Here is a 24,391-nt window from a genome sequence, read left to right as displayed (position 1 = left end):
GAGGCCCCACGTTGGGCGCCAGCTGACGCTGCCCCTGCCGCGGCTCTCCTCGCCCTGGCTAGCTCTTACTCCCTAGCCGCTGGCAGCGCCGAGAGTGGGGAACGGTCTGGGAGCTCGTTGTCCCAGACCGAACCTTCAGAGCCTGCGAGCCACCAAGCTCTGCGGTCTCAGGTGCGTCGTGGGTGCCCGATGAAGGCAAGGAGGAGGCTCAGAGTCCCAGGTTCTCTCCAGAAACCAGGTTTTATTCCAGGGTCGGGAGCAGTGGATGGGGGAAGGACTGGAAAAGTCAAGGGTAGGACGGTCTGAGCGAGGAGCACCTCCGTGCGCTCCAATTTAAGGTGGGGAGGGTACAAACACAAGAACCAATCAGGGCATCTCAGGGGAGGAGTTGGGGGGAGGGTTTACAGTGTTGGGGACCAATAGGAATAACACGTGGGAGGGGCGGCAGTCACAATGCCAATGGGGCTTCGAGTGAGGGATAAATGACAGGGAAGGAGCTAGAACAAGGGGTGGGGTTTACATAGATTGATGGGGTTCAGGGGCAGGAACAGGGTGATGGACAAGGAAGATTCAGGAAAAAGGGGAGGGGTTTACAAAACTGACAAGCGGGTAAAACCATTACAACTCATGGGGGGAATAACATCAGGAACAAACCATTTAAATTAATAACCAGAACAAAATGAACAGGCGGCAACAGGGCCAGGATTGCACAAACTTCTCAGAGACTCAGTGTGGGAAGGAAAAAGGAAAGTGCCTTAAGAACCTGAAGTGCCTTGAAGCATTAATGATCCCCACTGAGTGTTGTTACTGACAAAGGCTCTCAAGGGACTAATTACAGCAGATAATTGGAGGCCAGGATTGCACAAAGCTCTCAGAGACTCCAAGGCAAAAGCCAAAGTCCTTTGAAAAAGCTGCAGTCCCTGGAGCATGAAGGAGCCCACAGGGCCATTCCTGAGCAAGGCTCCCCAGGGACTCCTTCCAGCAGATCCCTGAGGCCACTGGCATGTGGGCTAGGGGGGATGCTGAGGGCAGGCCAAGGGGGTGACAGTGGCCAGCCTTGCTGGGGCTGTGCCAGGAGGCCCCAGGGCCTCAGGACAAGGTGTCTCCTCACAGCCCTTGCCGGCACAGCATTGGCTGCTGTGGCCCAGGGCACCAAGCCTTGGCTTCTCTTTGTCCCCAGCTGTCATCAGTGCCTCCAGTTCTCTGCTCTGCCTGGGGCCTGGGGACACTTTCTCAGTCACATCCCTCAGTGGGACCCATTAAAAGTGAAAGAAACTTTGGATTTGGATTCTGACTTGGAGTTCTTGAGAGCTTTCTTCCCCTCCCTGTCAGGGACTGATGTTCAGGGCCTCAGCACAAAGCCCAAGTGGCTCATTAAAGTCCTGCTGCTGTGTCTGTGCTGCTGAGCTGGGCCGGGCTCCTGGCACAGAGGCAGCTCCTGGAAACCAAGAAGAGCTTCAAAAGCACATTTCTCTTGCTGAGCAGCTCTTCTGCCAGCCCAGCAGGGCTGGGGCACTGCCTGCAGCCACCCTGGGCACAGCCCAGAGGCACAGAGAGCTTCAATCAGTCAGGGCTGGGAAGGTGCTGAGAAGTGCCTGGGGCAGAATCCCTGCCAGCCCTTGACACAGGAAGCCTCTGGCTGCAGGACAATGCAGCTGCAGCTCCTGGAGGCATCTCCTAAAGCTGGAACATGCCAGTGCCTACAGACTCTGTGAGTACATTCTCTGCCTGTCCCTTGTGCAGAGCAGCCAGGGGTGCCCAGGGCTGTCCTGCAGAGCAGGGTCCTGCAGCCCAGGGCGCTGTGCTGGGGCAGGGACTCTGCTGCCTGCCAGGGACAGCTCTCAGCCGGCCCGGGGAGCTGCTCCCAGCGCTGGGGAGAAGCTGTGGGGGGAAGGAGCCACCCTGAGCAGGGCAGGGGCTGCTGCTGAGAGGGGCTGTGTGGGGCAGGGCTGCTCCCAGCTCCAGTCCTGCCTGGACACAGCTCCAGAGGACACTTCCCAAAAGAAGGTGAGACTGGAATTGCTGTAAAGATCAGGAGCTTTCCTGAGACTGTTTTCAATGTCTTGCTTTAAGCAGGGTGGGAAAGTTGAGATGATAGCAAAAAGATTTTTGCTTTTTATATATGTTTAATGTATATTTAGATCTGTAAACTATTATTATATAGTTATAAAATGATAATCCTTAATTAACTCTATTAAACTACTATTATATACTTATATAACTATTATCTTTAATTAATTCTGGTATGTTTCCTAACCTTTCTCTTAAATTTTAGAACTATAATCTCATGTTCTAAGTCGATTTCTGAAATACTGTATAGTCTTATCATCAGGGAGTGGAGCTACAAGAAGAACATTTTGTTTTTTAACCAGAATATGAACAGTCATAACAGAAAGTGGGGCAAAGAAACCCTTCGACCTACTCCAGTGGGTTGACCCTGGGGTGTGTAACTGGGGCAGCTGAATCTCCTATTGAATGTTTCTGTTAAATATCCTAATTAATCAATCTTAAGAAATTGTTGAAATAAGGGGCCGGGTGTGCCTCAACCCCACTGGGACACCTGGAAGTTTCCAATAAAGGTGTGGTTTTTACTTTACTGTTCTAACACTGTTGCAAAGGTTTGGGGTTTTTTTCTCTTTTGATTATAGACAACAGGGGGATGAGAGAAGCAGAAGAGGAATTGTAATCCCAGAATCACAGAATATTCTGAGTTGAAAGTGACACACCAGGAACAGCAAAGTAATGTTTGAACATGTACAGAGATGACAGAACTGTAAGTTTGGGTGCTCAGTCTCTCTGCTGGGAGGCTCCTAAACAGCCTAAATGCACTGCTCTGATATTGTCATTGGTATCTGGGGCTCTCAGGGAGCCTCTGGCATCTGCAGCAGCTGAGTCAGGCCCTGCCCTTGGGATTGCTGCCAGGCAGGTGTGTCCATGGGAATGGGGTGTCCCAGCTTCCCTGTGACCTGTGGGGCTGTGGGCAAAGCAGTCCATGGGAAAGGGGAATGAGCTGAGCCCCCTCCCTGAGATCCCATCATGGGCACACCTGGGGATCTCCTTGCTGTGTCCTTCCAAGCTCTGAGCTGCCCTCCTGGCTGCAAATCTGTGCCAGAGCCTCTCAGAGTTCCCTGAATGTCCCACGGGGAAGGGCAGAGATGCCACCGCTGAGGAAATGCTGTTGGCTCTGCCAAGGGAGCCATGAGTGTCCTTGGCAGAGGGGGGTGCTGAGCCCTTGCCCAGAGACCTTTAGAGAGGGTGAGACATTCAGGGATCCCTCTGCTCTGGGCAGGGCCTGGTTTATGCCAGGGTGACACAGGAGTGTGACTGTGCTCTGATTCCAGCCAAAGGTGCAAACCCAGGGGAGTTGGGAACAAGCCCATCCAGCCCCTCACCTTCCCTAAGCCACAGGGAATCCTTTGCCTCTCACATCTCTCAGTGGGAAATTCTGAGTGCAGCAGAAATGCTGGGGATTTCTGACCTCAGAGAACCAGGAATGATTTGTGCGTAGGAAAACAATTTGTAAAACCAACTCCTGCTATACTTTAGAAGTGTGTGCAGATGGCAACAAACCTTCCTGCATTAGGAGTGATTCCTCAGACAAATCCTGAATTTCCAGCTTTTTCCCTCTCCTGCATGGCCACAAACCCAGGGCAGCAGGGCAGGGATGGCTCCTGGAGAGCCCCCAGGCACGGGCCTGTCTGTTCTTGGCACACTCAGACAGCACAGCTGGAGCTCAGGCAGGGACCTGGGTGAAGTTTTCCCAGAGCAGGAACAAGGGTGGGTGAGTCCCAGCCTCTCCTGATTTGTCACTGCTCTTTTTCTTCATGAACAGGTCCCCAGGTGCAGCCACAGCAAATGTCCAACAGCAGCTCCAGCAGCCACTTCCTCCTGCTGGCATTGGCAGACACGCGGCAGCTGCAGCTCCTGCACTTCTGCCTCCTCCTGGGCATCTCCCTGGCTGCCCTCCTGGGCAACGGCCTCATCATCAGCGCCGTAGCCTGCAGCCACCACCTGCACAGCCCCATGTTCTTCTTCCTGCTCAACCTGGCCCTCACTGACCTGGGCTGCATCTGCACCACTGTGCCCAAAGCCATGCACAATTCCCTCTGGGACACCAGACACATCTCCTACACAGGATGTGCTGCACAGGTCTTTTGTTTTGTGTTCTTCATCTCAGCAGAGTATTTCCTCCTGACCATCATGTGCTACGACCGCTACGTGTCCATCTGCAAACCCCTGCACTACGGGACCCTCCTGGGCAGCAGAGCTTGTGCCCACATGGCAGCAGCTGCCTGGGCCAGTGCCTTTCTCTATTCACTGCTGCACACGGCCAATACATTTTCCCTGCCCCTGTGCCAGGGCAATGCCCTGGGCCAGTTCTTCTGTGAAATCCCACACATCCTCAAGCTCTCCTGCTCCAAATCCTATCTCAGAGAACTTGGGCTCATTGTGCTTTTCTGTATTTTGGCTGTTTTGTGTTTATTGTTTTCTCCTATGTGCAGATCTTCAGGGCTGTGCTGAGGATCCCCTCTGAGCAGGGACGGCACAAAGCCTTTTCCACCTGCCTCCCTCACCTGGCTGTGGTCACCCTGTTCATCAGCACTATCACGTTTGCCTACCTGAAGCCCCCCTCTATCTCCTCCCCATCCCTGGATCTGGCGGTGTCAGTTCTGTACTCGGTGGTGCCTCCAGTCCTGAACCCCCTCATCTACAGCCTGAGGAACCAAGAGCTCAAGGCTGCAGTGTGGAGAATGATGACTGGATGGTTTCAGAAACATTAAACTGCTGGCCAATTCCTGTAAATCACTTGTAATAAAAGTCAACTTTGATACTTCTTGTTTTAATTTTGGAGGTTTTTTTCCTTAATTTTACTTTCTAATATTGTCTTCAATAAAATGTTTGTTTGTTTGTGCCATTTCTCATTTTATTTCTCTTTTCACCTTCCCTGTGGTCACACACTGCCAATGAGGGGCTTGCTCTTGGTGGCTTTAAAGGAACTAAAAAAATCTCCCAGCAAAGTTTTCTCCAGAGATGCCCCTTTTGTTCCCTTCTCTGGAGCTGCAGCAGCAGTGTCTGTGTGCAGAGCTGGGGGCAGATCAGTGCTGGCACAGCAGCTGTGCCCAGGAGCAGCAGCACTTGGTGTTGCCAGTGCTGCTCCCGTGCCACTGCCCCGCTGCCCTCCTGGCCCTGGTGTTGCTGCAGGGCCTGAGTGCTCTTGGGGCCGGGCACAGCCCTGGGGGTGGCAGTGCTGGGGCTGCAGCAGGGACAGGCCATGGGCACTGCTGGGGCAGCGCTGACGCCTCAGGGCAGGGCCTGGGGGCTCCAGGCTCCTTGCCCAGGCTCTCTCAAGAACACGGCCAGGCCAAAGCTCAGCACAGAAAACCCCCGTGAGCAGCCCCAGGGTGGCCGTGGGCAGGCTGGGGGCAAACAGCATGGCTGGGGCTCAGCAAGGTCCCTGGGGGAGACGGGAAGGAGCAGCAGAGCAGGGGCTGATCCATCCCCACTGCGCTGGACACCCCAGGGCAGCATCCCAGAGCGTCCTCATGGAGCTGCCAACAACATCCCCCCTGTGCAGCCCTGGCCTCTCCCCCCAGCTCAGAGAGGTGCTGAATCCTTGTAGGCACATGTCATGAATAAAATCTCTCAAGAAATCCACCCCGGATAAAATACTGTGTTTAGTTATGTACAGTTAATGTTCTTATCCCATTTGTAAACCTTGTACCCCTTGTTTGCTCCGATGGTTATTAGTAATGTTAATTACTTACCACTTTCTGAAGTGTTTTAAAGGTTCTTATGAGACATTCCTGTACCCTTTCCCCTTACTTCCCTGCTGCCTTGTAACAGAGCTGCTCCCATGGGGGCTAAATCCAACTAACAAAAGCAACCCATTAGAAAGGTGTGCCACAGAACGAGGCAACTCCCATGGTCACTGTGCCACACTAGAACAAAGAAACTCCCAGGAAGCTGTGTAACCGAGTAAAATGCAAACTAAGGCATGCAGGACACCAAAACAACGAGCTAACAGAGGAATAAAAGGACAAGGAAACATATTCGAGCAAGCTATGACGCATCACCTAAACCTGCTTAGAAACCATCTTCCTGCATCACCATGACCTAAGAGGACTGGAAAGGACTGACAGCCCTAGACAGCAAACCAGGACGACAAGTCACTGGCTACTCTCATGAGGATGGAAGCCCCAGCTCTGCAGTGTGTGCTGCAAAGCTGAATTGTGTCTCCTCTTTGGAGCTGACAGTGTGGGAATGGCCGTGATGCAAACAACCCCTTGGGCCCCCCAAACCCCAAGAGCTGAATCCTAACAAAGGCATCAAACAGGAGTCTTGTCTCCTGGCCAATTTCTTTCAATTACCATGTGCTGCACAGGCCGTGGCCGAGGGGGCCTGGACCCACCCGGAGCTCCTCCCGGAGCCCAGCGGACTCCAGCTCAGTGGGGGCCGGCAGCGGGGCACGGCTTAGGCTCAGCAAGGTGTGAGCAGCCGTGGTCCGGCCCAGCCTCAGCCGGGGTCCCACAGCCTCCCGTCCCCACCCGGTCACTGCTGGGGCCAGCCCGGCCCCGCCAGGCCGAGCCTGTGCGATTCAGCCCTTCTGGGACACAGGGCCAGAAAGACTTCAGCCCTGAAGCAGCAGGCTTTGAGTTCAAGCCTTGGGAAGCACTTCCCAAAGGCTTGATGGCAATTCATACGTTCATCAAGTCACTCCACTGAAAGTTATGTTTCTAGAATCTTCCCATGTCTCTCCCCCGATTGGTTGCAATTCGTCACAGTATTTTGCATCTTTCTAACCCCAGTCTGTGTCTGGACCCATGCCCTCAGACTGCGCCCTCACACCTCCCCTAGATATTGTTGTGTCTGCCCCTAGGCCTGGTCTTTGCACTTTGCTCCTGTGCTGTGCAGGCTTTATGGGCCTCATCCCTACTTGATTTTCCTATTCCAGTTGGTTTTGGGGACTCCAGCGAACCCGCTCCTTTAATTTCCTCCTCGGTTGCCCGGGTGTCAGGGGACCCTGAAGCTTTAAGGATTGTTGTGGCCACTGTCAGCACGACTGCAAGGGCCGCAGTGCAGCGGGGCCCGGCCCGACCGGCAGCCGGGTACCTCCTCAAAGGTGGAAGCAAGAGAGAGATTTCCCTGGCTTGCCTGTCTGCAAAATGTCAATCTCACAGAGGTGGATCCAGCTATTTAAATGCTTTAATAGGTAGTCAGTTCCCACAGCTAGCCAGCTCTTGGATTTTGCTTGGCACAGGGGCAGCTCTCGTTTAGCAGCTCCTCTCAGTAAAATCATTTCCATGAGGGGCTTCTTCCCTGCTCACCAAATAGCAATTCATGCAAAAGCAGCACAAACTGTTCTTCCTGTCCTCCTATCTTTGCCAGAGAGTGCCTTTCAAAGGGATAATAATTGGGAGGGAGGGGGTTTACATTTTCCATTGCAAAGGAGCCTCCTGCCTCCCTTAGCAGGCCCCTGTCTTTCAAACGAAGACACACACGGTCTCCTTTTGCACCTTCACTTGGCCCCAGCCACTCCTGATCATTTGAAGGAGCGGCTCAGAAGAAGGGGCTGCAATCCCCCAAGGCCTGGGCTGCTCCAGGCCGCTCCTGGTGCCTTGGGCTGTTGAAGGGGTGCCAGAGTGGCCTTTGTGACACAGGCACGGGGTGCCGGGGTGGCCTTTGTGACACAGGCACGGGGTGCCGGGGTGCCCTTTGTGACACAGGCACGGGGTGCCGGGGTGGCCTTTGTGACACAGGCACGGTGTGTCAGGACCCGTGGTGACGCGGGACCTTGCGGTGCCCAAAGTCCATTGTGACATGGCAGAGCCCCGCCCCGGCTGGGGGGTATATAAAGGGCTTGTGGGGCCTGGGTCAGTCCCAGGACAGTGGCTGTGTCCAGGTACCTGTGTGCACCAGAGGACTGCAGGCACGGAGGAGGAGAAGGCGAAGCCCAAGTCCCAGCCCCCCAGGCCCTGGCCCGGCTCACAGAGAGCCCAGGCCTTGAGGGAGCAGCAGGAGGAGGCTGAGAGGGCGAGCAGAGGGAGGAGAGGAGCCGTGGAGTCCTGCGCTGAGGAAGAGCCAGAGCTCTGCTGAGGAGAAATGAACAAGTTCCAGCAAGGGACTCCAGGGGAAGCCTGCACTGAGCCACAGCTGTCCCCAGGAGAAGCCCAGAGCTGCCAGGAGCTCTCTGAGTGGGATGAAGGCCTTGAGCAAGAGCTGGTCCAAGTATGGGGGAGCTACTGGCATTTCTGGGACTGGGATGAGGGCAGGGAGCAAGAGCCCTCCCCAGTTGTCTCCGAGTGGGGCGAGTGCAGGGAGCAGGAGCCGTGGCAGGCGGACAGCGATCACTGTCAGGAATTCTCAGATTGGGAAGAATCTCCTGAGCAGCGGCTGTCCCCAGGGGAAGGCACGAGCCGCCGGGCACTCTTGGACTGGGAAGCTTGCCGCAAGCAAGAGCTGTGCCAGGATGGCCAGGAGGTGACTGGAGGCAAAGCAAAGAGAAAATCCTCCAGGTCCAGCTGGGATGATGACAGTGATGGAGAGCTGGCTCAGGACAGCAGGGAATACTGCGACATCCTGTGCAGCCAGCTCAAGGCCTGGCAGCGGGAGGACGATGACTGGGATGAGGTGAGCATCCTGGAGCTGCACGAGGAAGGAGAAGAGGCCAGGCAGCAGAGACTGGCAGATTTAGCCCAAGGGGGAAATCCTGCTGCCTGTCCCTCGAGAAGCTTGGGTGGAGTGCCAGGAGCCCGAGCTGTGCCCGCAAGAGCAACTCTGTGCCGGGCCTGGCCCTCTGGCAGCCCAAGCCATGGTGGAAGATGTCTCTTCTCCTGGGCAGCCGCTTCCCCACAGGAAAGGCTGCTCGCTCTTGAGGCAGGCACTGTGGGAGCTGCAGGGGCTGCAGGGGCTGTTCCGCTGCCCCTGCCTGGCGGCACAGCCACAGGATCAGCGCCCGCTGCCAGCAGTGCCGGGCTGCAGATGGCGGCTGCCCCGCGGCCTGCCCGGCGCCCCGAGGGAGCCGCACGGGCTGCCCCGGCCTGCGCTGGCCCTGTGGGCCGAGTCGGCCCCGGCCGCTCTGCAGCACCCCCGGGGCAGCTCCCTGAGGGCACACGGCAGCCCAAAGTGGCACCCAAAGGGGGACCCTCGCTGCCGGGGCTCAGCGCCGCATCCCGGCCCATCGTCCGGCCGGGAAGGCACCTGGAAAGTCATCGGCTCCCAGCGGCAGCCTGGCACTGCCAGCGGCACCCCTGCACCGGGTCCCCGAGGGCCACAGCCACACGGCTCTTGGCCCTTTGCAGGGACACTGGCTCCAGCTCCTCCCTGCTGGACTCCAAGGCCATTTCCTCTCCTCCGGAAAGGACTCCATGCTGATCCTGTGGCACTTTGGCCATGAGGAATGGACACAGACAGGAGGTGTTGCTCCCAGGACACGACAGCGGCCTGCTGGACTGCAACACACACGATTCTAACAAAAGAAAAGAAAGTTGTGTTTAGGAAGTAGTTGTAGGAAAGAAAAAAACCCCAACCCCCCCCCCCCCACTAAAACCTGCATAAGTCCCTCCAGAATCCAAAAAAAGATAAAGAATAAGAATAGGAATATTAGGAAGAAGAGGTAGAAGCTGAAGTAGATGAAGACGTAGTAGTACTTAAAACATGGAAAACAAGAATAAGAATAAAATGTTGGAGTCTGGAATACAGAGTGTGTGCCCTTGTTTCTGACACTTAGTTATAAGATCCTGGTATAGGTTCCCCCAGGCAGGGCAGGTCCCTGGGTGCTGCCCCTGGCCCAGATAGTTTTCAGATGGGAAAACTATCAGAAGTAAGGTTTTAGAAGACAAAATATCTTCCCTGTTGACAGCACCGTAAGGAATAGCTGCAGGGCAGAGTTTTAAAAACAGAGGTTGTCTTGACCTCCAGCCTTGCATGGTGCTCAGCATGATAGATCAGGGGAAAAAATATTATAGTGGGTCAGACACATCACATTGCAACAGAGATGCAACAGCACCCCTGATTTTTCCATGGTTCTGGATGACAAGAACTAGGGTACTGCATTTAATATGACTACAAGAAGGGTTTGGAAAGACAGAGTTCAGAAAAGAGCAACAAAATAATTAAGGGACTAGAGGGATTTACCTATGAGGAAGATTAAAAGAACTAAATCAATATGTCTAGTTTGGCTAAGTGATAACTAAGGAGAGGCATTTCAACCATCTACAGATGTTTGACTGACACACACACCCTAGGGAAGGAAAGGAATTACTTAGCAGGAAACAAGCAGGCATATCAGGGAGTAACGGAATGAAATTAAGAAAGAGAAAACTGCGGAATTTAAGGCAAATCCTCCTGACAATGAGTTCTAATAGTCTGTAGCATATGTGCAACAGGGAAGATAATGCATTGATAAGGAGGGGGACTTAAGTGACTTGATGGGCCTTTCCAATCTCAAATATTTATGATTCTATAATTAAGCATTATTAAATTTAATGACATGTGCCATTTTGTTTTCAGCAAGTTTTGACTGTTGCCTCAGGTCATAAGTGTGCAATTATTTCCTAACTAAAGGTCTTACTTTTTTACTCATGAATCCTTATGAAATTAACTAGGCTGGTCTGCTATTTTTTTATTTTTCTTAAATTAAATTTCTATTAATGCATTTTCTCTTATTTCCAACTAGCAGCTCTCTCCCTCAGTTAACAACTCACAATTCCCTCTTTATGCAAGGCAAGCCTGCACACTTACAGCTTCGTGGCTCAGTGCCTGAACCTGCTCAGCCTCAGGTTGAATGCCTGCTGTGTTCAAGGGAGCTGCTGTTCCCAAGCCCAGATGAGCACAGGGGCTCTTCTTCCTCTGAGGATGAACTGCGTGCAACAAAGGGGAAAAAAAAAAAAAAAGTTAGATGATATTTTCAGCTAAGAGCTGTTTACAGAGCTTTGAAAGCAGATCACGGCCAGATGAAAAGCTTCATGTCACTGCTCACCCCTGTGTCACAGCACCACTCAGCAAATGAAAACAGGTGTTTATGTGCTATTGCCCAAGCTCCTGGCCAGGATCACAGCTGGTGGGTAGCAAGTTTCCTCTATTTCTCTTTGGCAAACTCCTTGGTTTTGATGCACATGCTTGCTTGTGCCAAGATATATTCCAAAATATCCCCCCAAATGGGTACAAACCTAGGCAGTGATCAGGAGGTTGTGGTCTCATGTGAGCAGTCATTTTGGGGATCCAAATGGTTTGTTCTGCTCTGTCTCAGACAGTGTCTGCTGCCTGAGTGTGCTGCAGCTTTTGCTGATATTTTACCATTGCCTGTGTTACAAGCACAGCTCCTCAGGAAGGTTCATACAGCCTAATTCTTTATTACCTAATCTATTATTAGGTGAATTATTACCTAAATCTATCTTTTGTCCAGGAAAGAGTGAAAGGCAATCTGTGATGCCTGCTGCTTTTGTGATACTTTCTTTCGGTTTCCCCCAGTAGTGCAGCTGCAGACTGGGCACGCTGGATCATCAATATCTGACACTCACACTCCCTTCACTCTTGACTACTTGCTTAAAGCTCCTCTCTTATTATGTGTGCTGGACCCCAGCCTCAGCCAGGGCAGTAAATGGCAGCAGTTTCACATCAGGATGTGGTGACAGCAGTGCCTGCAAACACTCTGCTGTAGCACTGGCAGCGTGGGCTCCCTCCTGAAGGACGAGATGGATCTTCCCCAGCCCTGACAGACAGAGTCCCCTCTTTGCTACCTGCCCCTGATCCTGAGCCCAGAGATGCTGTCTGCCAGCACGTGTGAGAGCTGGTTCTCTGAGGAGATCAGAGGATGTGAGAGCCTGGCAATTTCATCCCAGAGAAGTAAATCCTCGGTGAAAGAGGCTGGCTGCTGGCATTACAATATTCTCAATGCTAATTACCAGAAATCTAGTTTCCAAATCTTTTCACTTTTAAGATACCACTGCAGCAATCAGGCTGAAGTGGGATAATTAAACGAAGCACTGTCTCCTCTCCCCTCCTCCCCCCATCACTCTGCAGCCCTGTCTGTCATTTCCCAGCACGGAATGGCTGAGATGTGGGAGGCTGATAGGAAAGCTCAGTATGTAAAATGCTGAGTGCATTTTACAGGAGGTGCAGCTTCAGCACAGCTTCCTCACTAGGAAAGAGCCACAAGGAGCCCTGGCTGCTCCTGTGGATGGTTTATCACTGAGCTGAGTCCAGTCAAAAGTCGGTGAAAAAGATGTAGGCAAAGAAAGAGAAGAAGGAATGAGAATATTTTCCCCTTTTCCCAAAGCAAGAACAGGCAAAATCTCGCTCTCCTTTTGAAACCCACAGGTTGTGAATCCAGTTTTGGCAGCTGTGATAAATGTGCTGAAGCATCCAAATACTTGGGGTATAAGGAAAGGATTACTGCTTGTCAGAAGTTGTCTATCTTTTGAATATCTGCCCAAAGCAGCAAACAATTGAGTAACAACTTGGTACTGACAGCTCTTCATTAAGATACAGCAACCTCAGCCATTGCCTTAGTCCACAGTCTTCTCTCTGTCTCCACGGCTTAATAAAACAACTTTAAATGTTGCAGTTTTGGTCTTAAACCAAGAAGAGGAATTGTTCTCTCACATTGTCGTGGTTTTAAAGCAGTAACTAAAAAATTACTAGAAAACTTCCTTATTTCTTGCTGTGAGATATGGGTTAGAGCAAGAGCAAAACAGGCTTAAAACTTAAAAGGAAATAAAGGAAGTTTATTAACAAAACTACAAGAATAAGAAAACTAGAATAACCTCCAGAAAACCCTTTTTTCCCTCACTACCCAACCATTCCCTTGTTCACATGACAACATAGAGACAAAAAATCTTGGAACTTTGGTGTCTAAAACAGTCCAAATTTCTGTTAGAGTCTTTTCATCAGTCTTTGTAGAGAAACAGAAGTCTTCTTCTGCTAATCTATGGAGTTTCTCACAAGAAAACTATTTCTGTTATAGCTTTCTATTTCTCTGATGTCAGCTGCCTGGAAATCTGTCATCAGTTCACTCCTCCCATTTCACATCACTCTGAGGTGTGTTATGGGTCAAATGAGTCTAGGGATGTCATTTTTAAGGATTCAAAGGCAAAAGTTCTCTTCATCTGTCTCTGTGAGCCTCCCTGGAAACAGAAGTTTTTCTCTTTGCCTCTCAAGGCCCCAAATCTTCAACTATTACTTCTCCCCTCTGTTCCAGCACCTCACTGTATCACAATTACTCCACCTTTTACTCAAAATCCACACTTTGAACCACTCTATTCCTTCCAATATACTCTGAATTAAAGGAGCTCTTTTTCAGAACGCTATTGTCCATCTCCATAGCTTTAATAGAAAAATATTTCAGCTTAATTATAGCATCTCTTTATTCTCTCTTCCTCATCTAAAACTTAACTCTTTTCTTCACTGTCTTTGAGGGTTTTATGATGTCTTCTTCATGTTATCTCTCTCTTTCTCCTCCTTCTCTCTCTCTGGAAAAAAGGAGTAATCTGTAAGTTTCATCCAAGTAGTAAAATAGTTAAAGTCTTGGAAAGCTGCAGATGTTCATGGTGTCAGGTTTCAGTTCAGCAGCAGAAACTGCAAACCAAGCCAGGCCGGCTCCGTTTCCCCCCTCCCCACCCTCTGTGGCCTTGTCCAGCCTGGAGTGGGGTGGGGAAACCGAGACAGAGCCCTGTTACCTCGTCAGAAGCCAGAAACCAAAGAGAACAAAAGAACCCTGGCTTTACATTTTAAGATAGTGTTCACAAGTTGATCTCACTTCTCAGTGGTTAAAACCACCACCAATTCTCAGAAATGACCAATAATTGGTCAGAGGAAAAACTCCCATCAGCCTCTCACAGCTTCAACTTCCTCACAGCTCCTGAACATATCTTAAAAGTAAAGTCACCCCATGGTGCAGTGCAACTCCACCCTGCTGCTGCCAGGCCCAGAGGCCAAAGGGCTGTCCCAAAGCACTCAGGCAGGTGAGGCAGGAGAGCTGGGAGCAGCTGCCTCAGCTCCTGAAGCCCAGCCAGCCCAAGGGACTTCTTTGCCCAGCACAGCTTCAGCTGCTGCCCCATTCTCACCATCGAAGGAAATTTGCTGAGCACCATGAGGCCTCTGAATGCCAGGCGACGCCTCTGCCTGCACTCGCTCTGCAGGTGCTTTGACATCATCTCCAGGACACTGTCACCACATTTACGCAAGTCCAGGCAATCCAGGACCTGAAAGGCACAGGGCAGTGACAGGGGAGCCGGCTGGCAGGAAGCCAGAACTGGGCAGGGCTGGGCCCAGGCAGCAGCACAGGGCGCGGGCACCGTCCCAGGCAGCTGTGGCTATGCAAGGGGACAGGGCTGGCAGGCAGCTCAGCGAGGTAGTGCTGGCCATCAGGCTCACCTCCACAAAGAATGCCAGGAAGGACAGATCCCAGGGTGGCTCCTCTCTGCTGAGCAGCCGGAGCAGGCGGAGTGCAATCCCAGAACACAAAGAGAGGGAGGCACCGTGCATCTCCCTGTCAGAGGGAAAAGGCACCAAGACCCTGAGTTGGAGGGGCAAGAGACCGGGACTGATTCACAGAGATCCGGTCTTTCCTCACCACACTGGAGGGGATGGGGGTGCTTTGGGGGGAGGCACCTTCTGGGCACCCTCAGCCAGCATTTTCCACTCTGCTTGGCCATCCCTCAGTGACAAGGCCCTCTGTCGCAGAACCACAGGGACTGTGTGAGGCACCCCACGCACAGGGCACAATTTCAGAGGCAGTGGGGAGAAGGGGGTCTCACCTGGCCAGCAGACCCACGGCATAGTGCTGGGTGTCAGCACAGAGCAGCGTGTCCCAGCCACACTTGCATCGCATTTCCATGACCACACTCTCACACCGCAGTCGGAAAAGCAGAGCCTTCATGGCCTGCACTGCAAACCTGTGTGCAGAGCAAAGCCCAGGTCACATTGGGTGCACTGGTGCTGGTCACAAAGGCATTGGAAGGACAGGAGGACTGGGACCTGTTGGGTTTTCTGGGAAGGCAGTATTCCTCCCGGCATGCTCTCCAGAAGCTGTCAACTTCCACTGGTGGCGTCTGCTGGGTGGTGATGACAACATGGAACAGCAGAGCCAGAAACAGGCGGGCGGAATAAAGGATCGCCTCGTGGCACTCAGGCGCTTGGATAATCAGCCAGAGCACCAGAGTTGCCTGCAAAAGAAGCACCCAAAGACAGCGTTCAGTGCCGAGGTGTCCATGGGGCAGGGCCCGAGGGGAGACACAGGGGGAGCAGCAGGCCTGGTGCCCCCTGAGCCTGCCCCTAGCCCAGGTTTCAGCTCAGGAACTGAAGCAGGGAGAGGATGGAGAGCTGCTGGAGAAGCAACGTCTGGGTGATCAAATGCCAGCTCCAGGAACTCACAGCCAGAGCAAAAACATCCTTGTTGTCTCCATCAGAGGTGCAGATGCTGCGCAGAGGCCAATCCTCCATCACACAGAGCAGTGTTGGCAGCACTTTCTCTACTGTTGGTCCCGACGAGCCTATGGCTCTCCACATCATTTCAGCAGCTCTGTGGGATCAGAGCTCTGTGTCAGGGGTGTCTCAGTCACAGAGCCATGCCCTGTGTAGCTGTGGGGACCCAGGTGACAGAGCCCTGGTGCCCTGAGGGGCAGGGAGGGAGCACTGGCAGCAGCATCAGGACACAGAGGGGCCTGAGGCTCCTGGACCTCTCTGCCTGTTGGGCAGAGCCCATTGGACAGGCTGTGCAGGGCCATGGGCCCTAAAGGCTGGTGAGCCCTGAGCTCTCAAGGCACGTGGGCCCCATACCTGTCACACGATGGGGCACAGCGCAGGAGGGTCAGCACCACATCAGCAGGGTGTTCTTCAGCCAGCCTTATAATGTCAATTTGCTGCCTGACATCCACAGTGACACAGGACACCAGACTCTGGTGAATGTTCCTTACAATAGCTGGCACCTGGAGGAGGCATGGGGAAGACATGGAGTGCTGTCCAAGGCAGCAACTTCCCCAGCTTCCCCCAAGAAGTGCTTCCCTTCCTGTCATGCTCTGCTGGCCTCAAAGGCTGAGGGGGCCCTGTGGATGTGGCGTGAGGGGGAACAGTATCGTGGGAGACCTCCAGTTCCAGTACCTGACTGGGTACCTGCTGCTCAGAAGAAGCAGCTCTCTTCTCAACGTCAGAAGAAACACGAGGGTCCTTGAAATAATCCCATATGAGCTCTTGGCTTATAGTGGGAGTGGGTGTCCTGTTGGCCTTTGCGATGCCCTGAGTCTCTCTGGTGTCATCATTTTGAATGCCCTCAGTCCCTGCCATGTCAGCCTTTGCCCTGTCAAACTCCACTGCAGCGTCAGACTCTTGTGAGTGCTCAGCTGAATCTGGGCTGACATCAGGCTCTGCCTGGAGCTCGGTCAGCCCGGAGTCAGGCTCAGCTGTGCCCTCAGTTCCTATGGGGCTGATCTTTCTATGCCGAATGCGCAGGAATTTGCGGAACCTCTGTGCAAGGAGAACAAAGGACAGGGGAGAGAGGCATGTTCCATGGAGTGCTCCAAGCTCCACTGCTGGGCTGAGCAGTGCCAGCAGGCCCAGCCCAGGTGGGGATGGCTGCAGGTGCCTGCGCTGCTCTGTGGAAGCGGCCACGGGCAGGCTCCTGCTCTTGTGTCTGGTCCATGGCTGCATCTGGCAAAGAGCAGCCAGAGCTGAGGGGCTGCAGGAGAGGCCGGAGAACACAGCCCAGCCCTGCACTCCCCAGGCAGGGACAGCCCTGGGATGGCTCAGGGTATGGAGCACAGCCAGTGCCGGGGTCAGCCCCAATCCCTCTTGTGTCCTGTCCTTGGGCATGTCCATAGCGGACGGGACGGGACGGGACGGGACGGGACGGGACGGGACGGGACGGGACGGGACGGGATGGGATGGGATGGGATGGGATGGGATGGGATGGGATGGGATGGGATGGGGCAGGGCCCAGCTGACTGCAGCCATCAGCCCTGTGGCCCAGTTCTGCCACTCACCATCCTGCAGTGGCTGGAACTGCTCCAGCTCTTCCGGCTGTTGTGCTGGGGCAGCTCCAGGTTCTTTCTTTCTTTTCCCCCTGAACACCTTGAACAGCCTGAGGAATCTGCCCGCCATGACACAATCTTGCCTTGAAGGCACCTTAAAGAGAGATGCCTTGGGAAATCTCTGAGTCAACAAGTTGTCCATTTGTGCCTTTTAGGCACCTGTGACAGAGAAGCCTCAGGAAGCCTACAGGACAGCAAGTCCTGCAGTCTGGTGTTGAGGGCTCCTGCCACAATGACTGGAGACTCCTTGTAAATGATTGTGCTTACTAAGTCCCACAGTCTCACCTTGAGGGCAGAGGCCGGGAGAATGGGAGATGCCTCAGAAAAGCTTCAGGTTACAAGTCTCGCAGTCTGGCCTGGCAGACACCTGCAAAAGAAAAGCCTTGGGAAAGCCACGGGCCACCAAGGCCCGCAGTCTTGCCACGAGGTCACCTGTACAAGTAAAGACTTGGAAAAGCTCCGGGTCAGACACAAACGAGTGCGCTGTGCGGGGGCTCCTCACAGCACCGCTCTGCCGCGTCCTGTCCCGTCGCGTGCACTGGGCACTGTGGCATGGCCCTGTCACCGCCAGCTCCTATGCCACCACATGTCACAAAGGGCCCTCTGACACCCTGTCCATTTCCATCCCATGGTGACCATATGTCACAAAGGGCCCTTGCACACACTGCCACCTGCCCTTGGGCTGCCCCCATCCCCCCCAAAGTGGCCCAGGTTGGAAGGAATCCCTTGCCCAAAGTGTCTTAGACAGCCCAACAGGATCTTTAGGAACGCCTCAAACCATCAGCAAATGCTGCCCTGCTCTGCAGGCTCAGGGCAGCAGAAGGAGCCCCCAGGGCTGCCGACGCAGCCGCAGCAGGAAGGGCACGGGGCCTTGCACAGAATCTGCACAGGGGCCTGGCAGCACTGAAATCAGCAGGTGTGGCAGAGTCCCCCACTGAGGCAGACCTGCCACCCCAGCCAAGCCCTGGCAGTGCTGGTGCCCTTCTCCTGCCCCAGAGCCCTGTGCCCCTGGGGGGCTTCTGTGCCAGAGGGCAGCCAAAGCCCACGTGCATTGGGGGCTGGCCTCCTTCCTGCAGGGGCTGTTGGCAGGAGCTCCTGTAGCTACTGCTGGCAAAGCTTAGTCTTGGTCAGATTAATTACATGTGGGAATTATTTTCCCATTGATGTCATTCCCTGCAGCTATAAAACATCTTTGTGGGGAAGGCACAGAAGGATCTGGCATTTAAGAATCCTCAATTCATGAGAGCTTCCCCATTGCTCAACTCAAGAATTTCCTACAAGTTGCAGACTTCACCAATTAATTCGAATGGCCAGAGAATGTGAAAGAGTTTCAAGTTTGCTTCCCATCTCAAAGCAGCAAGTCCTTTGCCTTAACATCATCCATTGAGAGTCATTTTACAAAATAAAGCACTACACAGAGGCTAAAAAAAGGCCATTCTTTCGTTTGCAAACCTTTGCTTTTCTATGGAGGGATGATAATATCCTAATTCTCTGAAAAATTAAAGCTCTCAAGGAATGAAAGTTCACTCAGTATTACAAAAGTAGTCCAAACGATTGAGTAGATTGCAAAAAGGCTAATCCTCCCCCTGGTACAGATATCTAGGTGGCCAGTAAATTACAGCTCTCCCCTCTTCTTTTTTTGCATGAGAAGCAGGACCACTAACAGGAAAAGTCACAGATATTCCTTATGTCCTCCATAACCAAAGCTGAGCCAAACCATGGATGCTCCCGTCAAACTGACTCAAATTCCAGCCTAGACCTCTCACTTACACACAACTCCTTCCCCAACACACCCACCAACACAAACAGCCCCAAAACATGCTCACAGAACTCCTCAACACCCCACCAGGACCCTCAACTGTTCCCATCCCACCACAGAGCTTTCCCACCCTCCAGCAGACCCCCTGGTTCCTTGCACATGCCATGGGATGGCACTCAGCAGGATCTGCCCCAAGGCCTTCCACAGTAGCAAGCTCAGGCTGCCAGGCCACTGGTTCCTGGATCATCCTTCCCACTGACCCTTCCTGTGCACAGCTGTTACATTTACACATTTGAGCCAGCTTGGACTTCTCCCCCTAACCAGGATTGCTGGGAAAGGATGGAGAGCAGCCTGGCAAGCTCTTTCTCCAGCTCCCTCTTTACTCTTGGGGCAGCTAGAACATTCCACAGGAAAGCAACTGGTGCCACAAGGAGTGGGTGACATCAGGGGAGATCACTCAGGACTGCTAAATCCTGAGGGAACAGCGCTGGGTTTGACCTTTGGGTACCTGCACAAACTTCAAGTCAGCTGCCTTAGTTTCCAGGACAGCTCTGTGTTGGCCAGCATCCTGACATGGATGCAGGACTGCTGCGAGGCACTGCTGGGACCCAGCAGGACAGGACTGGCTGTCTTGTTTACATGTTGAAAATGAGTTACATCATATTTAGCTAGAAATTTAGTGATCCCTGAATTTGATAAGGAGCTGGGCCATTACAAGCTAAGAAATTTTTTTCTTATTCTATATTTTAGCTATTTTTTAGCATTTAATTTTATCTCAATACAGCAAAGTAGAGGCACTTCTTTTGGTTTGGATTCTTTAGGGAATTGTTTCCCATCTGGAAGAAAGACTCTGTGAAGGGAGTGGTTGTCCAGGGGCAAAATACAGGTCATGAAGAAACAAGACGTGGCTGGGACCTCTTACATCCCACACTAAGGAGTCAGCCAAGGGAAAGGAGCATTTGGGAGTCATGCCTGGGGGAGGAGGGACAGGTGGTGGGGTTGTGGCTGTCTCTTAGCTGGGGGACACGGCTCAAAGGGCAAATGGTTGAGGTTTTGGTGTTGGACTGCTGCTGCCCCGAGGAACCACTGCTATTGCACAACTTTTCCATCACTGTGTCTGTTTACTGTGGGTGAGCCTCTGCTCACAAGTGTAGCCATGTAACTGGGTCCTTTCAATACCCAATCACTCTGGGAGGGATCCTCACCATGTGCTTGGGTGCTCAGGGGAAAACCAGGACCCCAACCCCCTTTGAAAGGGAGCATCTCATGGCTGCTTGTGGGAGCCCAGCAGCTGCTGCTGTTGCCAGGGCATTACACAGGTGACAGCCAGGGGACACCCAAAACAATCCCCCCCTCCACCTTCTTTCTCCTTCCAGGCCTGCCCAGCCCCTGCTGTTTCTGCTGATAGTAAAAGGCATTAAAATCTTAGAAAATTTGGGGACTTAGAAAGAAAGTTAGGTTTGGAAACCCCTGGGAAAAGCAGGCCCTGGAAATGTTAGGCCTTGTGCTTGCTAAAGACCAGGTCAAGCTGCACTTGTGTAATCAGTAGATGATAAATGATACAATTGTTAGATGTGATTAGATATAATTATTGTTTAGAGAACATGAGGAACAATGTTTAGGGGCTAAGGGGGGATAATGAGAAATCCATGCTTGGGTAAAAACAATGTATACAATAGAACAATGTAAGTTTAATAATTAATATGTAAGTTGCATAACAATAGAGTATAAAATATGTTCAACTCGAAAACCCAAATGGGGTCAGATTTGGGTATGTGTACCCCTGACGCCCAGAGCTCTTTAAATAAAGCACCTTCATATAACCATTCGTGGTTATGTGTGTTCCTGAACATTTTGGCGACCCAGATGGGACCTTGTGAGTGCTGCTGAGCGAACTCGCGACCCGATCACGCTCCAGCCGGCACCGAGGGGTTCTCGGGGAGCCCATCAGCCGCGACCGTCTGCGCTGCTCACAACGTCCCTCTGAGAGAGGTAAGGCGCTTTACTTTGGTTTTGGTGCCTGCCAGTTAGACGCGGTGAAAGCTGTGCATGGTTGGGCTAAAGGAATTCCTCTTGGTAAAGCCTAGGCACCGTCCGTCAGACGACTGCGAAAGCGTCGCAGGTTCGGCATTTGTGGTATATTATAGTTATAATATGGAGAAGGGTTTTGCTATGCTCCCGTACCAGGTACTTCTCCTTTGGGGTGCTTATTAGCACATTGGAAACAAGGTCACTTTGGGGAAGAATTACATAAGACTAAGATAATTTCGGCCAGATCTCCCACAGAAAAAGACCCCAGCAACTCCGTCTCGTCTGTTGGTAGCTATAATCTCTTCTCTCTTTCTTTACTTTGTTTTCCTTATTTCTCTCTCTCTCTCTCCTCTATCGCATAACCCTTGTTGTTGGCACTAAAATCAAGGTGCATTATTGTTGTTGTGATTTAAACTGAAATCCCTTTGTGTCCTTCTGCACTCTGAGATCAAACGAACCTCTCATGAGCCCCACTTGCATTAGCAAATCATGACATCTAAATTGGTATCATGGACAGGATTTCTGACAGACAGAAGGGGCTGCAGGTTTGTTGTGCAGTCTGTATTAAGGGAAAGACGTTTTGCTCCAGCCGCACCCAGCCCGACACTCCCAAAAGAGTGAGCGGTGACTGGAAAGCAAGGGGGGCGATTCGGATTTCCCACAAACTGCACACGCCGAGGTGAAAAGCACCCCACACTCACTTGAGGGATCTGTCTGCAGAATTTCACAAAAGATGTCTTAGTGCAAAAGGGCTGGATTGTTTTTGTTGTTGTGTGTATGAATTTTGAGTGCTTGGTGTAGCAAAGAGACAAACAGAATTTTACACTGAAGGAGTGCCTTCCAAGCAGATTTGGTCTTTTTACCCATACAGGGAAGCAAAAGTTGTGTGTGTGTATAGTTTAAGTTTATACCTCCCTGTAGTGGTTTTTCTTTTTGTAAAAATGACTGAAAACAGCAGTGCAAAAGTTAAAACTGCATTTTATGCATGTTATGCTCTGTTAGCAAAACACAATGCCAGACCTTCTCCAGGAGGGAAAAGTTGGTGCTCAGTAATTGGTTTGATTTGGAAAATGTGATTGATAGAGTATGTTCTTTACAACATGAAACAAAATTTAAACTGGACAAAAATGAAACAAGAGAGGGAAACCCTTCTCATTAATCAAATTTACCCTCAAAAAGAGCTAACTTGGATAAAATTGTGGGGAACACTGCTGTCCTAGTTTGAAACCTCTAATTAAAAATATAATTTTTAATTAGATAATATAATTTTATAATATAATTTTATAATATATTATATAAAATATTATATTAGAATATAATATACTATTAATACTACATTATAATAGAATATAATTATATCAATGATAAGGATCTTGGTCTGCATATAACTACTAAAATAGAAATAAAAATAGGGAAAAAAAAAAAAAAGAGAAAAGAAAAAGGGAGTATGGGTGTCTCCACGAGTCAGAGACAGAATACGTATTCCAAGTGTCTCACTGGAGGTGATCAAATTTGGTTGAGGGAACAGGAATCCAGTGGGCACTGGGGACATGAAGTCTTAATAGCAGGAGACAGACATAGCCCATAGTCCCTAACTCAGCACACAGCTTATTGGGCCGAGGGGCTTAACCCCTTGGAAAGGGGGGACTTGACTGCTATAGTTTGTACCCCCAACCAACTACTGAAAAATATTTAGAAAGCTGTCTGCTTACAAATGATACACAAAAGAAAATTAATTGTTAGTTATGAATCACCAATGCTGTTACCTGTGAAAACTGAAATTATGGACCTGTAAAAATCCCAGAAGGAAAAATCAGAGAAAGCAAAGGGTGATAGATACATTGGTTCTCTTAATGAAAACCCAAAAAAGAGAGAAAACAAATTGCCAGTGTTAGTGGTCACTAGAAATAAAGAAAGGGGTCTCCAAAACATAATGAGTGGCTTATCACTTAAAAGTTGAGTAAAGCAGTCTCTAACTGGCACTGTCCCAGGTTCACTGTATCCAATGCCCCATTGTATGACCCAGCACACCTCCACAGGCTCTGGGCTGTCAGCCAAAGCAGTCTCCTTCTCAGCTTCTGGGAGTGGAGCCCAAACAGCCTCAGAATCAGGGAAACTGGTAACTCTGCCTCTCATGGGTGAGCAGAGAGGTGGAAGTTAGTTTTATTTAAAATGCTCACTAGAAATAACAAAACTGGAGACATACTGATTACAGCAATAGTGGGTCCTAAACATGCACCTATTACTTCTGTGGTTAACACTAGAGCCCAAATTTTGTATTGACCAATACAGACTAGTACAGGATTTGAGAGCAATAATAGAATAACTGAAGATATTTACCCAGTGGTAGCTAATCCTTACACACTGTTAACATCCGTAAAAGAGAAATAGAAATGGTTTACTGTAATTGATTTAAAGATGCCTTTTTCTGCATACCCCTTGACAAAGAAAGTAAGAAACTGTTTGCCTCTGAATGGAAAATCCAGAAAATGGAAGGAAAGCTCACCTGAACACAACTCCCACAAAGATACAAGAACAGTCCAACCCTATTTGGAAGCCAGCTGGCAAAGGAGCTGGAGATTTGGACCAAGAATGGGCAAGTACCAGAAAACAATACTTGCTGTTACAGTATGTTGATGATACACTGACAACTACAGAAGAGAAAACAATCTGCATAAAGGTAACAATTGAAATTTTAAATTAGCTGGGAATGGGAGGATATAAGGTGTTTAAAGAAAAGGTACAAATTGCCCGACAAACTGTGATTTACCTGGGATGTGAAATCTCACAAGGGCAATGTAAGCTGGGCACTAATCATATTCAAGCTATTTGTGCTATTCCAAAACCCCAGAACCTACATGAGCTACAAGTTTTCCTTGAGATGACAGAGTGGTGCCGTGAATCGTGGACTATGGACTAATTGCAAAACCCCTGTATGAAGCCCAGAAGATGCAGCCATTTACCTGGGGCAAACCACAGAAGGAGACCTTCCCCAAACTAAAAGAGGCATTGACAACTTCTCCGGCGTTAAGACTGCCTGATTCATCCAAGGATTTTCACCTGTTTGTGCATGAAAGACTGCACCTAGCACTGGGAGTGCTGACCCAATGTTTGGGAAGCTGCAAAAGGCCGGTAGGCTACTTCTCCAAACAGCTTGCCCACGTGAGTGCCGGATGGCCTTTGTGCCTGCAGGCAGTTGCAGCCACTGTGATGCTGATACAAGAAGCTAAAAAAGAAAACTCATGATGAGTAGACACATTAATGTCTACATGCCACATATAGTAACCACTGTTTTAGAACAAAAGTGGGGGGGGCATTGGCTATCTCCAAGTAAGATGATGAAATTCCAGATAATCCTGACTGGGCAGGATGAATTCACACTAAAGACAATTAACCTCTTGAATCCAGCTTTTTTTCCTAGGTACCACAACTGAAGAAGGCCCATTAGAGCACGACTGTGTAGAAGTAATAGAGTATACCTATTCGGCAAGGGAAGACCTGAAAGACATCCCACTGGAGCAAGCAGAGTGAGAGCTATTCACAGATGGAAGAAGCTTGGTGGAGAACGGGACCAGAT

At 51.0% G+C, this 24,391-nt stretch overlaps 1 protein-coding gene and 2 long non-coding RNA genes across 3 annotated transcripts; all 3 read right to left on the bottom strand.

The window, feature by feature from the left end:
• Nucleotides 1-13,346: 13,346 nt before the first annotated feature.
• Nucleotides 13,347-15,108, bottom strand: LOC147646029 (maestro heat-like repeat-containing protein family member 7). The gene is made up of 5 exons (XM_086874007.1): nucleotides 14,977-15,108; nucleotides 14,757-14,894; nucleotides 14,374-14,488; nucleotides 14,064-14,201; nucleotides 13,347-13,469 (listed from the first exon to the last, which is right to left on the bottom strand). Exons 2-5 carry the CDS (start codon nucleotides 14,876-14,878, stop codon nucleotides 13,434-13,436), a joined length of 411 nt encoding a protein of 136 aa, XP_086730133.1. The 5' UTR covers nucleotides 14,879-14,894; nucleotides 14,977-15,108; the 3' UTR covers nucleotides 13,347-13,433.
• Nucleotides 15,109-15,118: 10 nt separating this feature from the next.
• Nucleotides 15,119-15,917, bottom strand: LOC147646028 (uncharacterized). Its single transcript, XR_015282009.1, has 3 exons — nucleotides 15,778-15,917; nucleotides 15,373-15,520; nucleotides 15,119-15,164 (listed from the first exon to the last, which is right to left on the bottom strand). It is a non-coding gene; the product is annotated as an uncharacterized LOC147646028 (long non-coding RNA).
• A 668-nt stretch (nucleotides 15,918-16,585) lies between these two features.
• Nucleotides 16,586-17,552, bottom strand: LOC147646027 (uncharacterized). The gene is made up of 3 exons (XR_015282010.1): nucleotides 17,310-17,552; nucleotides 16,977-17,118; nucleotides 16,586-16,644 (listed from the first exon to the last, which is right to left on the bottom strand). It is a non-coding gene; the product is annotated as an uncharacterized LOC147646027 (long non-coding RNA).
• Nucleotides 17,553-24,391: the final 6,839 nt, after the last annotated feature.

The sequence above is a fragment of the Cyanistes caeruleus genome, unplaced genomic scaffold (genome assembly GCF_971803275.1).
Source record: "Cyanistes caeruleus unplaced genomic scaffold, bCyaCae1.hap1.1 HAP1_SCAFFOLD_131, whole genome shotgun sequence".
Lineage (NCBI taxonomy): Eukaryota > Metazoa > Chordata > Aves > Passeriformes > Paridae > Cyanistes > Cyanistes caeruleus.
The sequence above is the reverse complement of the archived record's forward strand: the minus strand, read 5'-3'. Positions and strand labels throughout refer to the sequence as shown.